Source organism: Xenopus tropicalis, chromosome 6 (assembly GCF_000004195.4).
Source record: "Xenopus tropicalis strain Nigerian chromosome 6, UCB_Xtro_10.0, whole genome shotgun sequence".
Classification (NCBI taxonomy): Eukaryota; Metazoa; Chordata; class Amphibia; order Anura; family Pipidae; genus Xenopus; species Xenopus tropicalis.
This window is the reverse complement of record NC_030682.2, coordinates 39,709,517-39,721,672: the sequence shown is the minus strand read 5'-3', so window position 1 is coordinate 39,721,672 and position 12,156 is coordinate 39,709,517. Positions and strand designations below refer to the sequence as shown.

General features: G+C 39.7%; 1 protein-coding gene across 4 annotated transcripts in view; it reads left to right on the top strand.

Annotated features, from left to right (window-relative positions):
* The window catches only part of rapgef5 (Rap guanine nucleotide exchange factor 5), a 163,109-nt gene extending 151,502 nt beyond the window's left edge, over positions 1–11,607 (top strand). For all 4 annotated transcript variants that reach the window (XM_031903650.1, XM_031903649.1, XM_018094932.2 and 1 more), the window contains 6 exons: positions 1,248–1,338; positions 2,364–2,414; positions 3,099–3,186; positions 4,288–4,352; positions 7,719–7,773; positions 10,847–11,607. In XM_031903650.1, coding sequence (XP_031759510.1) covers positions 1,248–1,338; positions 2,364–2,414; positions 3,099–3,186; positions 4,288–4,352; positions 7,719–7,773; positions 10,847–10,965 — 469 coding nt within the window. In that variant the 3' untranslated portion in view covers positions 10,966–11,607. The remainder of the gene's footprint in view (positions 1–1,247; positions 1,339–2,363; positions 2,415–3,098; positions 3,187–4,287; positions 4,353–7,718; positions 7,774–10,846) is intronic.
* Positions 11,608–12,156: the final 549 nt, after the last annotated feature.

Genomic DNA, 12,156 nt, shown 5'->3' with positions numbered 1-12,156 from the left:
CAGATTTAAATGAAGCAAATGTATTAGATTTCCCCATAAAAGCCAGCATAACACCAGGCAGTAGCGGTAATGGGAACAATAGGATAAATATACTCTCCACCACCTTAGAAAGGTCGAGTAGCTTTGCTGCTATTGCACAGATGAGCTCTCTTGGCTTTGTTGTGAATCTACTAGAGATCGTACTTCTGGCCAGATATCTGTAATTAGAGAGGGTTTTTAGCATATTACCAGTGTTCCATTAATCTTTGAAAGATGCATGGAAAGAGTGTTTTGACCGTGCATGTTCATAAATTGTACATCTGTGTAAAAAAAACTATTGGCCACTTTCTGCTAGCCTAGGTGCACGTTTGTCATTGCAGAAAGCCATTACAGTTAGTGCTGCTGGGAGCGGCTGTGATTGTGCTGGCACTGTGTATAGACCTGTTTGGCAGAGCGCCCTGCAGATGAGCACAACAATGGAGTAGTCTCTCATGTCAGTCTTGCAGGAAATTAAGCCTGCTAGGGGCATTGCCACTAGCTGGAGGGTATAGTTTTAATACTGGATTTTTCAGCATGTCCTGGTAAATCCTGCAGTATGCTGAAGATAATTTCTTAAAGGATTTTTTATTTTCCCTTTATGCTCAAGTGCTTTTCTTTCTTTCATGGATTTCTGTTTTTATATTTTTAAACCCTTTAATGCAGGTGCTCATACTTTTCATCTCATTCAGATCAATGTACCAGGATCAATGGCTTTAGCCTTGGAGAAGAAATGGCCGATTCTGTAGGGCCTGCCTGTTCTGTTTATGTTTCCCAAGGCTTAAATTAGCTGCAGTGGAATCCCTAATGATTTTGTCTCCTCACGTTGCCCTCTCTCTGCCTGCACTCCTATTATTAGGAGGATCATTTCTCATCACACACGTTATAGCCTGTGCAGGAAGCTAGTGCATATGGTTATACCTTTAACCCATTCATAGAGCTCAGCTGTACTGTATTACACTGGCAATACAGAGATCTACTGTGCGTGTTATGGACATGTCTGTAAAGTGAGGAACTATAGTAAGCATACTGTGTAATGTCCTCTCTAGCATAAAATCGTGTCTTGTGAAATACCAAGGCTTTTGTAAGTCACATCTCTTACCAGTTACAAAGCTCTTACAATACATAGTAACATAAATAGTGCATTTAGCTATTTTCTGAATTGGCATATATTTCATTGCAAAATAACAAAATGAAAAATATCATTGGGTATTTTCTGTTCTTATTCATAGTTGCAAAGCTCAGAGGAATCTAAACAGTTTTTTCGCTATTATAATGGGACTCAACACCGCATCGGTCAGCCGACTTTCTCAGACCTGGGAGGTAGGTTTAATCTGCTTTATACGTACATTCTTCTGTTGCAGTGCTGCAGAATAGGTTGACAATCAGTGAAACAATTATATCAACAGTCAATGAAACTGATGGGATCCCAAACTTGTGGCCTCCCTAATTGGGCCTACAGAGGGGCAATTAAACTAAAGTGTTAAGAAAAGCACTTAATGTTAAAATTGGACTCCTGGCATAAATTTTGTATTGTAGCTCTCTGCAACAGTGGCATATTAGTCCACATATTTGCCTCTAATTGCTAACCTCATGCAGCAGGCCAGTGAACTTTAATGTGAAGTGTGTGGCAGTCACGTGCTGCATGTTCCCAGGCATCCCATGCACTATCCCATACAGATTACAGTTATCACCCATGGTGGCAGCATGCTTTACACCAAACTACCCCAGGCCAGACCAGGGTAAGACATTGGCAAATAGTCACTGGGGGGGTATCTAACAAATTGATTTTCCCTGTGTTTGGGTTTTGTTCTGTTTCTACAGGGTAGAAAAGTAATTTGTCCATGGGCCCTTCAGCTTCAGGTGGCCTGTTAAAGGGGAAAAAGTAAACAAGAGGGCATACAGTATTATTATGCTGTCTAATTTTTTGACATTTTTAATCAGCGACCAGCCTGCAGGGTTGCAAGGTGATTTATGCACTGCTCTCACTCCTTCAGTGCTGGGTTCCAGTCATCTTGAACTCTTATAGTTTGTAGTACTTGAGCCAGTGATGTTCTGTAACATGGCAGTGCTAACTCAGTATTTATGCTGGATTCTGTACTGAGCCAGTGCCCTCTGCTGACAAATGTGTTGAACACATTGGCTCTGATTCTAGTACCCTGGGCAGGTTTTCTTTAAGATTAAAATTTCAGCAGTCACAGACGGGTCTCAGAGGCACTTAACATTCACTTCACATACAGTACAGTACATCACAGTCTGGCATGACCCATCCTGAGCCTTCCAAGTCACTCTTTTGTGTTAATATATAATGAATAAAATAATACATATTTCTTTTGTTTTCTTCCAAGAAAATCCCAGGGAAGTTCAAGAAACTGTTCTCTGAACTTGAAAGCCTGACGGTGAGTTTAATGTTTCATGATAAATCTGGGGCTCCCGATGACTAAAAAACACTAGCTGCTGACTTATAGTGGAAGATCATTTTGAAATTGGAGGATGGCATAATGGCTTCAATAATCAAAATAATGACTTGCACAATGAAATCAAGTGATAAATATGAAAGTGTTGTTTCAATTGATAAAATTGTTTAGCTGTCTAAGAACAAAAGCCCAGTGAACCCAAGTAGATCCACCAATAAGAATTTTCTTTGTATCTCTTGCTCTCTGTTTATTCTTAGTGTGATTACACATAAACAACACTTTACTGTCTGCTGATTTATGGTTACAGCATAATATTAGCAAACCAAAATTGCTCAGTAATCTCCCTATGTTTGGTACCAGCAAGGTGACAGACAGACACAACTAGTAGTATCCCGTTTGGGGAGCTGGAGAGCGCAAAGGGTTTACTTCCTCACTAAAATGTTTTACTTACATGAGTGTATATACTGTATATAATATTTATATGCATGTAATCACATAAAAATGCAAACAGTATTAATATTTTAATATTAATATTTACATATGAGCTATAGTCTGTTCTACAATGTCCTAGTACAGTACTGGAGCTACACTATGCAAATATTTCATGTTTGGGAAATGTAAACTTTGCTTTAAATAAACAATCCATTGTCCTGGTGCTTTTTGCAGGATCCTTCCCTGAACCACAAAGCATATCGTGATGCATTCAAGAAAATGAAGCCTCCGAAGATCCCCTTCATGCCATTACTTCTGAAAGGTATATTGCTCAATGGGAGCCTTCCAGTAGTTTCCTCACTGGGGTCTGCGGGTAATGGGGGTGGAGGAGGCCAAGCAGAGAAAACAACATTAAAGGTTATAGGGCTTATGTATTTCTTCAAGTGCAATTCCAAGGGCAATCACCATGTTTGTTTCCAGCGAAAGTGGCCGCTCAGAGCACCACTGGGACTGGAGCGGCGCAGTCAGGCAATTGGTGCTGCACGGTCAGACGGGCCTTGTGTTTGACTCGTGTGCTTTAAGCTGACTTCGCACCCTGGAGCTATTATGGAGGTGACAGTAGCTCCAGGGTTCCCCTGCGTCAAGAGGAACAGCAGCAATGTGTGGTTTGAAATGCAGTCGAAGGAGCATATTTTGATACAAGTACCTTTAGTGAGAGGTTTTACATGCAACTGCCTGCAGTGGAAATTCCAGGGTCCGTAACTGCACTTGCAAACATACACGAGTCCTTATGTATTGCATTAAATTGCATGTTTATTATACTTATATACATTAAATCTACCACGCAGTTGACTTGTATAGTGGTATTATGGCACTTTTAAAGGAGAAAGAAAATCGTTTTGGCATTTTACTGCCAATAGATTTGCCACATTACTTCCACCTAGAACACTATATTTATTCTGCAGAAAACTTTATTATACCTGATTAGAAGCTTTCTCTGATTGCAGCTGCTTGGTGTTCATAGCTTCCTGTTTGCAGTCTAGCGGTTATAGCTCAGATCACACATTCCTAAGGGTGGGGGAGTGAGTTTTATGAATTTTTATGGGAGGGGGAGCAGGAGAGGGGAGAGAACTGTGCAGACATTGGCCCCTGGAATGAAGAATTTTTCTGAGAGGGGAAGTCAGATACCCTAACAACATGTTTACAAAAAAGGAGACAAGAAATCCTGTATTTGTTTTGATAGAGACTCAGTGCAGCATTACTGTAAGTGTTTATGGCTGTATTTACATAGACCTTTCTGATAAAACTTACTTAGTTTTTACCTTTCCTTCTCCTTTAAAAATAATATTTTAGCACTGATTTCTTATAGCAGCCCACAGTGGCTTTAACTTCAAGCTCATTTGACTGTTTTGTTTTTATGTAGATGTCACTTTCATTCATGAAGGGAATAAAACATTTTTGGACAACCTTGTTAATTTTGAAAAGCTGGTAAGTCATTAATTAGTACTTATTAATATTTGCACGTTATGATTGAGAGCTAGAGTAATACAGCTACTAGCTACTCTAGTAGCTAACAGGAATGCATTGATAATGATCCATGTATGTATGTATGGATGTATACCTTTATTTATAAAGCTCCACAAGAGTACGCAGCGCTGTACAATCTTACAATATACAAAATTACACACAGGGAGGACAAGTGATATAATAAATAAATACAATATATATATATATATATATAAGTGCCATGTGGTATGAGACACAGTAGGAAGGAGGTCCCTGCCCCGTAGAGCTTACAGTCTAAGTGGTTGGGTAACATACAGGCACAAACTGGAAGGTAAGAGTGCATCAGGTATGGGCATTTGCCCTTAAGCACAGGACTGGGCAAAATAATGTTTTAGTGCTCCAGAAGGTAGAGTCTGAGTTTTATCTTAAAGAGAGTGGGTGAGAGTTCCCAATGGAGGGATTCATGGATAGAGTTCCAGAGGTAAGGAGCAGCAAGATAGAAAGGTTTAAGACGAGAGAGCGCAGTAGGTGTGGATGGTGTAAAAAGACGGAGGCTCTGAGAGGAGCGGAGGAGACGACCAGGAACGTGCAGAGAGACCAGTGAAGAAATGTAGTGAGGAGGAGAGGAGTGAAGGGCTTTGAATGTTAGCAGAAGGATTTTGTAAGCTATCCTTTGCTTAACGGGCAACCATGCAAGAGAGCTTAAGTGAGGCTGAGCAGGTTCCCTCTTAGGACAGAGCAGGAGGATCCTGGCAGCAGAGTTTAAAATTGATTGGAAGGGAGAGAGGTGGGAGTCTGGGAGGCCGGTTAGTAGGAGATTGCAGTAATCTAAGCGGGAAAGGATAAGGGCATGGATTAGTGTTTTAGTGTTACTTGTGAAAGAAAGGGGCGTATCTTGGCAATATTGCGGAGGAAAAAGCGGCAGGTTTTGGCAGTGTTATTAATATGGTTAGAGAAGGAGAGGGACTGGTCAAAGATAACCCCAAGGCAGCGTGCAGAATTTACAGGGTTGATGGTCATGCCATCAATAGTAATGGTGAAAGGAGGAGGAGGGCCAGGTTTGGGCGGGAAGACCATGAGCTCTGTTTTAGCTAAGTTAAGTTTGAGCTGGCGTCGGTTCATCCAGGAGGAGATAGCCAGGAGGCAGTTACCAATCTGGCTTTGAACGTCAGAGGTTAGTGCAGGGGTGTCTAAATGTATCTGGATGTCATCTGCATATAAGTGATATTTAAGACCAAAAGAAGAAATAAGGTCTCCTAGAGAGAGAGTGTACAGGGAGAACAGCAGGGGACCAAGCACAGAGCCCTGAGGCACCCCCACACTAAGTGGAACCGGGGTAGAGGATTTGTTAGCAAGAGCGACAGAGAAGGAGCGGTTAGAGAGATAGGAAGAGAACCAGGATGCAGCTTGATCCCGGATACCCAGAGAATAGAGAATTTGCATAAGGACAGAATGGTCGACAGTATCAAAAGCAGAGGAAAGGTCTAGGAGAATGAGAACTGAGTAGCGTCCTTTGGCCTTGGCAGTCTGGAGATCATTTGCCACTCTACATAAGGCCGTCTCAGTGGAGTGCGCAGGCCGAAAACCAGACTGCATAGGGTCCAGCAGATTATGGGTGCAGAGGAAGTTAGTGACATGAGAAACGACAAGCCTCAGGAGTTTAGAGGCTAGGGGCAGGAGAGAGACAGGACGGTAGTTAGAAAGGCAGGACGGGTCCAGCGTAGCCTTTTTAAGAATGGGTTTGACACAGGCTTGTTTGAAGAGAGAGGGAAAAGTACCAGAAGCCAGAGAGGAATTGAATATGTGGGTAAGAGCTGGCGTAAGGGCAGGGGCACACTGTTTTAGTAGGGATGAGGGCATAGGATCCAGCGAGCAGGTAGTAGGCGGAGAGGATCGGAGAAGCTGAGAAACTTCAGACTCTGTTACGAGATTGAAGGAGCTGAATATGGAGATTTAGGAAGGTTGAGATTACCGGTATCTGTTTAACTGCACACAGCAGATAACATGCTGAAAATATGGTTGTTATGAAGTTTAGTTGTATAAAATATAGTTGTATATGGAAGTGAGGAGAGTTGTGTAATGTAAGGCCGGAGAATCTGTACAGGCAGATACAGTTGCTGCCTCTTCTAAGGCAATTGGGGAATGATACAGCAGTTCTTTGTTATGTCCTTTTGGACCTGCTAAAACTAAATAAAAATTGTAAGCAAATGGTTGACCTCACTATGTAGGTAATATATATATATATGTATGTATATCTTGATGTCTGCTGCCATTGGTTTTCTGTGTGTTTAATCTTAGCAGGAATACACAAGTTGGTGGCTGTATAAGGGAGCTTTTTAGGGCCATTACAGACCTCATACAATTGCTTTCTCATGCTTTGGTTTTTAGAGAGGTTGTTTATGCATTGTCAGCATCTCAGAAACCACGTGACTGCGGGATCATGCGGTTCCTGTCATTTTTGAAACACTGGGACTATTGTTTTGTATCTGCTTTGTTTGCTGTTGGGTTCCTGTGCAGACAAACAGATGACTATGGGTGCTGCATCTGTACGACCTTTAATCCCACTCTGTAACAAACAAGATTCACAGTGATATGCTTTTCCAAAGGAGCTGTTGAGTTGCTTCTGTGAACTGTTCCTAGTTCTGTATCCGAGAAATTATGGTTTGTTTCTTCCTGATGAACCTGACAGAAACAAATAAGTAATTCTGCAAATATCTGCAGTCTCTGGTTACCAGCAGCCATTAATAAAACCTGGTTACTAAATAGCAAGGCTGCCACTAGCTGTAATACACACTCCCCTAAGTGGGACAGTTTTTCCAAAAGGTTCAGGGTCAGCATTTTGGAAGAGCTTGGCACATTTTGTTGCTATTACTTGTAGGGGCAGATTTATCAAAATGTGAGTTTAGAACTTAATAAATAAAAATTCACTCACATTCTATTCATTCCTATTTGATTTTTAGAAGCATATTTATTTGTGGGTAAAAGTTAGAAATTGCCATTTGATAAATATGCGTCCAAAAATCCTATAAGAATGAATAGAACATGGGTAAGTTTTTATGTATTAAGCTCTAAACTCACATTTTGATAAATCTGCCCCTTATTGTTAACTTTATTAACTTGGTGATATTCTAATATCGCTTAATTCCATGTACATTCGTTAGTTCTTGCCCTCCCCTTAATATTGTTTATCGATAGAAACACGAAAGAGTAACTTTACAACAAGAACACACACAAAGAAAATGTCTACAAAGAATGTACTGTACATACAGGGCCAAATTGTTGCTAATTTATGGTAAAATTGATAAATGATTTAATCTAATTAAATATCTGAATTTTCTATTTCCCCAGCATATGATTGCTGATGCTGTGAGATCAGTGAGATACTGCAGGAATAATCAGTTTGGTAAGTGATGTATGTTCTTCTGTGGATTTGTTGTAACATTTCTGTAAAATAGTTGATAGACCAATAAGAACATGGGGACAATGAAATAACCATCTCTTGCATTTTCATGTTATTATTCATCTTTTTCCTGGAATTAAACAGGATAAGGAAAGGCAAATTCACTGGGGGTTGCCAATATATTAGTCAGCACAAGGTAATCTAATTGCTACAGAACTCCCAGTCATCCCCTGCTCATGCTTGTGTATGTGCAGTTGAGTAAAATTTTTAGATTTTACACAAATGTGTATGTATGAGTGTCAGTTGGCAGTTAGCATTAGGGACGCCTAGGAAAGGTAAGTAAAATGGCAGCACAGTGATCTGTTAGTTATTCCCTTGAGCTGGTGCTTTTTTTCCAATCAGGAGCACTGGCTTGAGGGGGAAAACATAGCAATTGTATATATAGTGGGGGCCCTAACCTATTGGTACCCCTAAGGTAATTTACCTTTTCTTCTACAATATCACATTTGTGTAAATTTAATATATAGTAGAATATATGACGAATTCCCCCATCATCTAGGAAAAAACACTTCTACTAATCTTAGTGAAGAATCCAGGGGTCTGATAATAACCATGTCCTCACTCTAAAAACTGTCACCTGAATCCTCACAAGTTTGCTGCAGTAGATAATTTATGTAATAAATATGCCATAAAGTTCATAACTAGAACTGAACTATTCCACCTATGCTTGAGTTATAGTGGTCTTATTATGTTCATTTCCTTGGCATAGAATTTAAAGGGTAAATTAAAGGTTAGTCCACCGAACTAGATTGATAAAATGGGCTGTAATATCATCTCCAGTGTATCCTGCTATGTAGAGGCATAACTACAGAGGAAGCAGACCCAGCGACCATGGGGGGGGCCCGGACCGTGGGGTCTGCTTCCTCTATAGCTGCTCTAGTCTCATATTCAGCAGTGAGAGAGCATGCATATAAGAGCAAGAGTGAAGGGGTCGGCAGTTAAAGGAACAGTAACACTAAAAAATAAAAATGTTTTAAAATAATTAAAATATAATGTACTGTTGACCTGCACTGGTAAAAGTTGTGTGTTTGGTTCAGAAAGACTACTGTAGTTAATAGAAATAGCTGTTGTGTAGCCATGGGGGCAGCCATTTAAATTGAAAAAAGGAGAAAAGGCACAGGTTACATAAGAAGATAACAGATAAACTGTGTAGAATACAATGGGAATCTATGCTACTTATCTGTTATCTGCTTAGTAACCTGTGCCTTTTCTCCTTTTTTCAATTTAAATGGCTGCTCCCATGGCTATACAGCAGGGTATTTATATAAACTGTAGTAGTGTTTATGAAGCAAACACACAACTTTTACCAGTGCAGGGCAATACTACATAATATATTAATTATTTTTATACACTTTAATTTTTTGGTGTTACTGTTCCTTTAAGGTACCTGTATGGGCCGGGCCCGTCCGAAGATTTTATTTCAGAGGGGCCTGGGATGTTCTTGGAATGCCGCCGCCGCCGCTATGGATATATAGCACAAAAAGACAGCAATTGTAACAATGTACTTCAAAGTAATTTTTTGAGATGAGTTTAAAAAATTTAGGAAACATATCATTAGAATGTTATAAAGGCAGCGTACCAGCCTGCCAGTTAGAAAAATGTTGTTTCCTGGAGGGCAGTTAGGGTTCCTCAGCTTTTCAGTGCGGGTAACTGAATACATATACCGTGTATTAAAATATTTAGTAGCGCAGTCATCCTAGATAAACAGTGGAAACTGGGTCCAAGAATAATCAACTTATTTACTATTCACTGGGAGCTGCTGTGCAGGGTTTTTCCTTTGCTATTTTTCTTTTAAATCCATAAAGCTAACATGATTTGCATTTCAATGCAACAGATATATTTGGCTCATCTGTAAACCTTAAAGCCTGCAAGCCCTCATTTTATTGGATTTAGTTTATCCTTTTTTAGCAAACAAAAGTAATTGAAAAGATAAAAAGCGTTTAGCAGACATCTAAGCATCCATTCATCTCATTCTCAGGAATTGGGCTGTCAAACAATTTGAAAGTAAAGGTTTAAAAATACATTTTTATTTGTGGCTGGCAACAGTTGCAGTTTGAAATTTTAGAAGCTTTGTGGTTGCTAGGGTCTACTTTACCCTAGTAACCAGGCAGTTGTTCAAATTAGACACTGTAATATAAATAGGAAAGTGCTTGAAAAGAAAGAGAAGGATTCAAAAGTAACAATCATATTAATTAATTGTAGCCTCACAGAGCAACAGTGTCTTGGCTGGAAGGGTCAGTGACTCTCATTTGAAAGCTGGAAAGAGGTGAACTACCCCTGAAAAAAGCTTTATGGGCACACATCACAAATACACGCAGTAGAAATGTAACTGTTTGAACTGTCTATTGGAATTATAGGTATCTGTAGTGTGAATATGTCTTCTTCTTTGGCAAGATTGTTACTTTAATAACATGTGGCTAGGTTGTACTGCCGAATGCTATATAATATATATTTTATATATTTCTATATTTTTCTATTAATGCCTCTATTTATACTGTGATGGTAATAGTAAGGCTTGTACCCAACAGTCAAATGGGCCACATAACCAAGCTCAGCACCCTTAAAAACCCTTAGGTTTAGGTTCCTCGTTTTTCTACAATACCCTACTGTATAGTTGGAATTGCACAATATCATTGGTCGGATGGAGAGACCTGCAAGTTTAGGGTAAATGGATTCACATTGGAGCTCAGCCCATAGATACATGTTTTGTTCTCTACAACAATGTGCTGCTGGCACCACATCATTGGTCAGGCCTGTGATTTTGGGGTAAACGGATGGCATAGTGAAGCTTAGCAATTACTTACATGTTGTGTTCTCTACAACAATGTGCTGCTGGCACCATATCATTGTGTTTGGTTTTATTATACCCTGTAGAATCTAAACTTAGTTAGTTTGGGGTCCGTTGTTGGCAGTGGGGGCCAATGATTTTGTTCATAAGAAATTAATTGTTGTATCCAGTTATTTTTACTGGACATTGGTTAGTCATTAAAATGTTGTGTTCTCTTATTTTCAAAAGGCAATGATCTTCCCCAAAAGGAACGCCAGGAGGCTAAGTTCTACTCAAACCATTTGCACGTTATTGATAACCAGCAGACCCTTTTCGAGCTGTCCCACCGGATAGAGCCGCGGGTATGAACATACTCCAGTCCTAGATCCAGTTTAAAGACTGCCAATGCCAAGCATGTTGCTTTAAAGGAAACCATTTATACTGAGTTTTATCAGTATGGAACACTTGTGTATGTATATATATATATAAACACCTAGAGGACAACAGAGAAACATGCAGCCCAAGGCTTGCCATGAATCTGAATAATGAAGACTGAAACATTATGAAGGGGATCGACCCTCAAATACCTAACAGGGCCACAACAACTGCTTTTAGTATGTGCTTTATACAAGACTTGCAGAAGAGAGATGTACATTGGAACTGAAACTTACATATCTGTACCACACAGATCTATACAGGCTTCCTGCATGGCCACTGATACCAGGGGTAGCATATACTTTTCCCCACAGATAGAGCTAATCCACATAGATTTGCTATTGCCAATGTGTACATTTTAATACAGACCTGGTAATATTGTTAATCCCTGGTGCTAGGAAACCCTTCAGTGCCAAATATAGCTCTGGCTACTCCCTTATATTAGGAATACACAAGTTTCCTTTTCTTTTGTACTATGTTTTATAGTATGTGCAACATACAGCGCCAGCTGTATAATCTTCCTGCACAAAGTGCAGATTCACTGGAGAATAAAACCAGTTTTCCCTTCTCTCTCACTTCTGCTCTTATTCTCAGTCACTTCTCCTCTCATTTGGTTCTCAAGTCAGCTCTACTTTTATTCCTTTAGCATTATGGGGGTTATTGAAATGCAGCTGTAGCTGCAGGAACCAGTGTTAGTATAGCGCGCCATGGCAAATATTTATGTTAAGCCTATTGGCTACCAGCTAGGCAATGATTGCTGGACTTTTGTTCAGCCATAGAACATTTAGATTAGCAAGGTGTTGCATTATCACTTATTCTGCAACCTGGAAGTAAAGACTGTCAGAATGAATAAACAAAAACCATAATTGGGTTTCATTTACAGCAAAGCAATTATGGGTGGTTAAGGAGCGACTAAGATGGTATCAACTATTACAGCAAGCACTTTGCTGGCTCACATAAACAGAGAGATATATATCCTAGAAATGGGCAATTTCATGAGTTACAGAGCATGAAATAAAGCCTGCTGGAATGTCTAGGTTTATACAGTATAAATTAGCTGTGTATAAAAATCATTATTTCAATATACTGTACATATATATATATAAACGCAGTATTCTGTTATT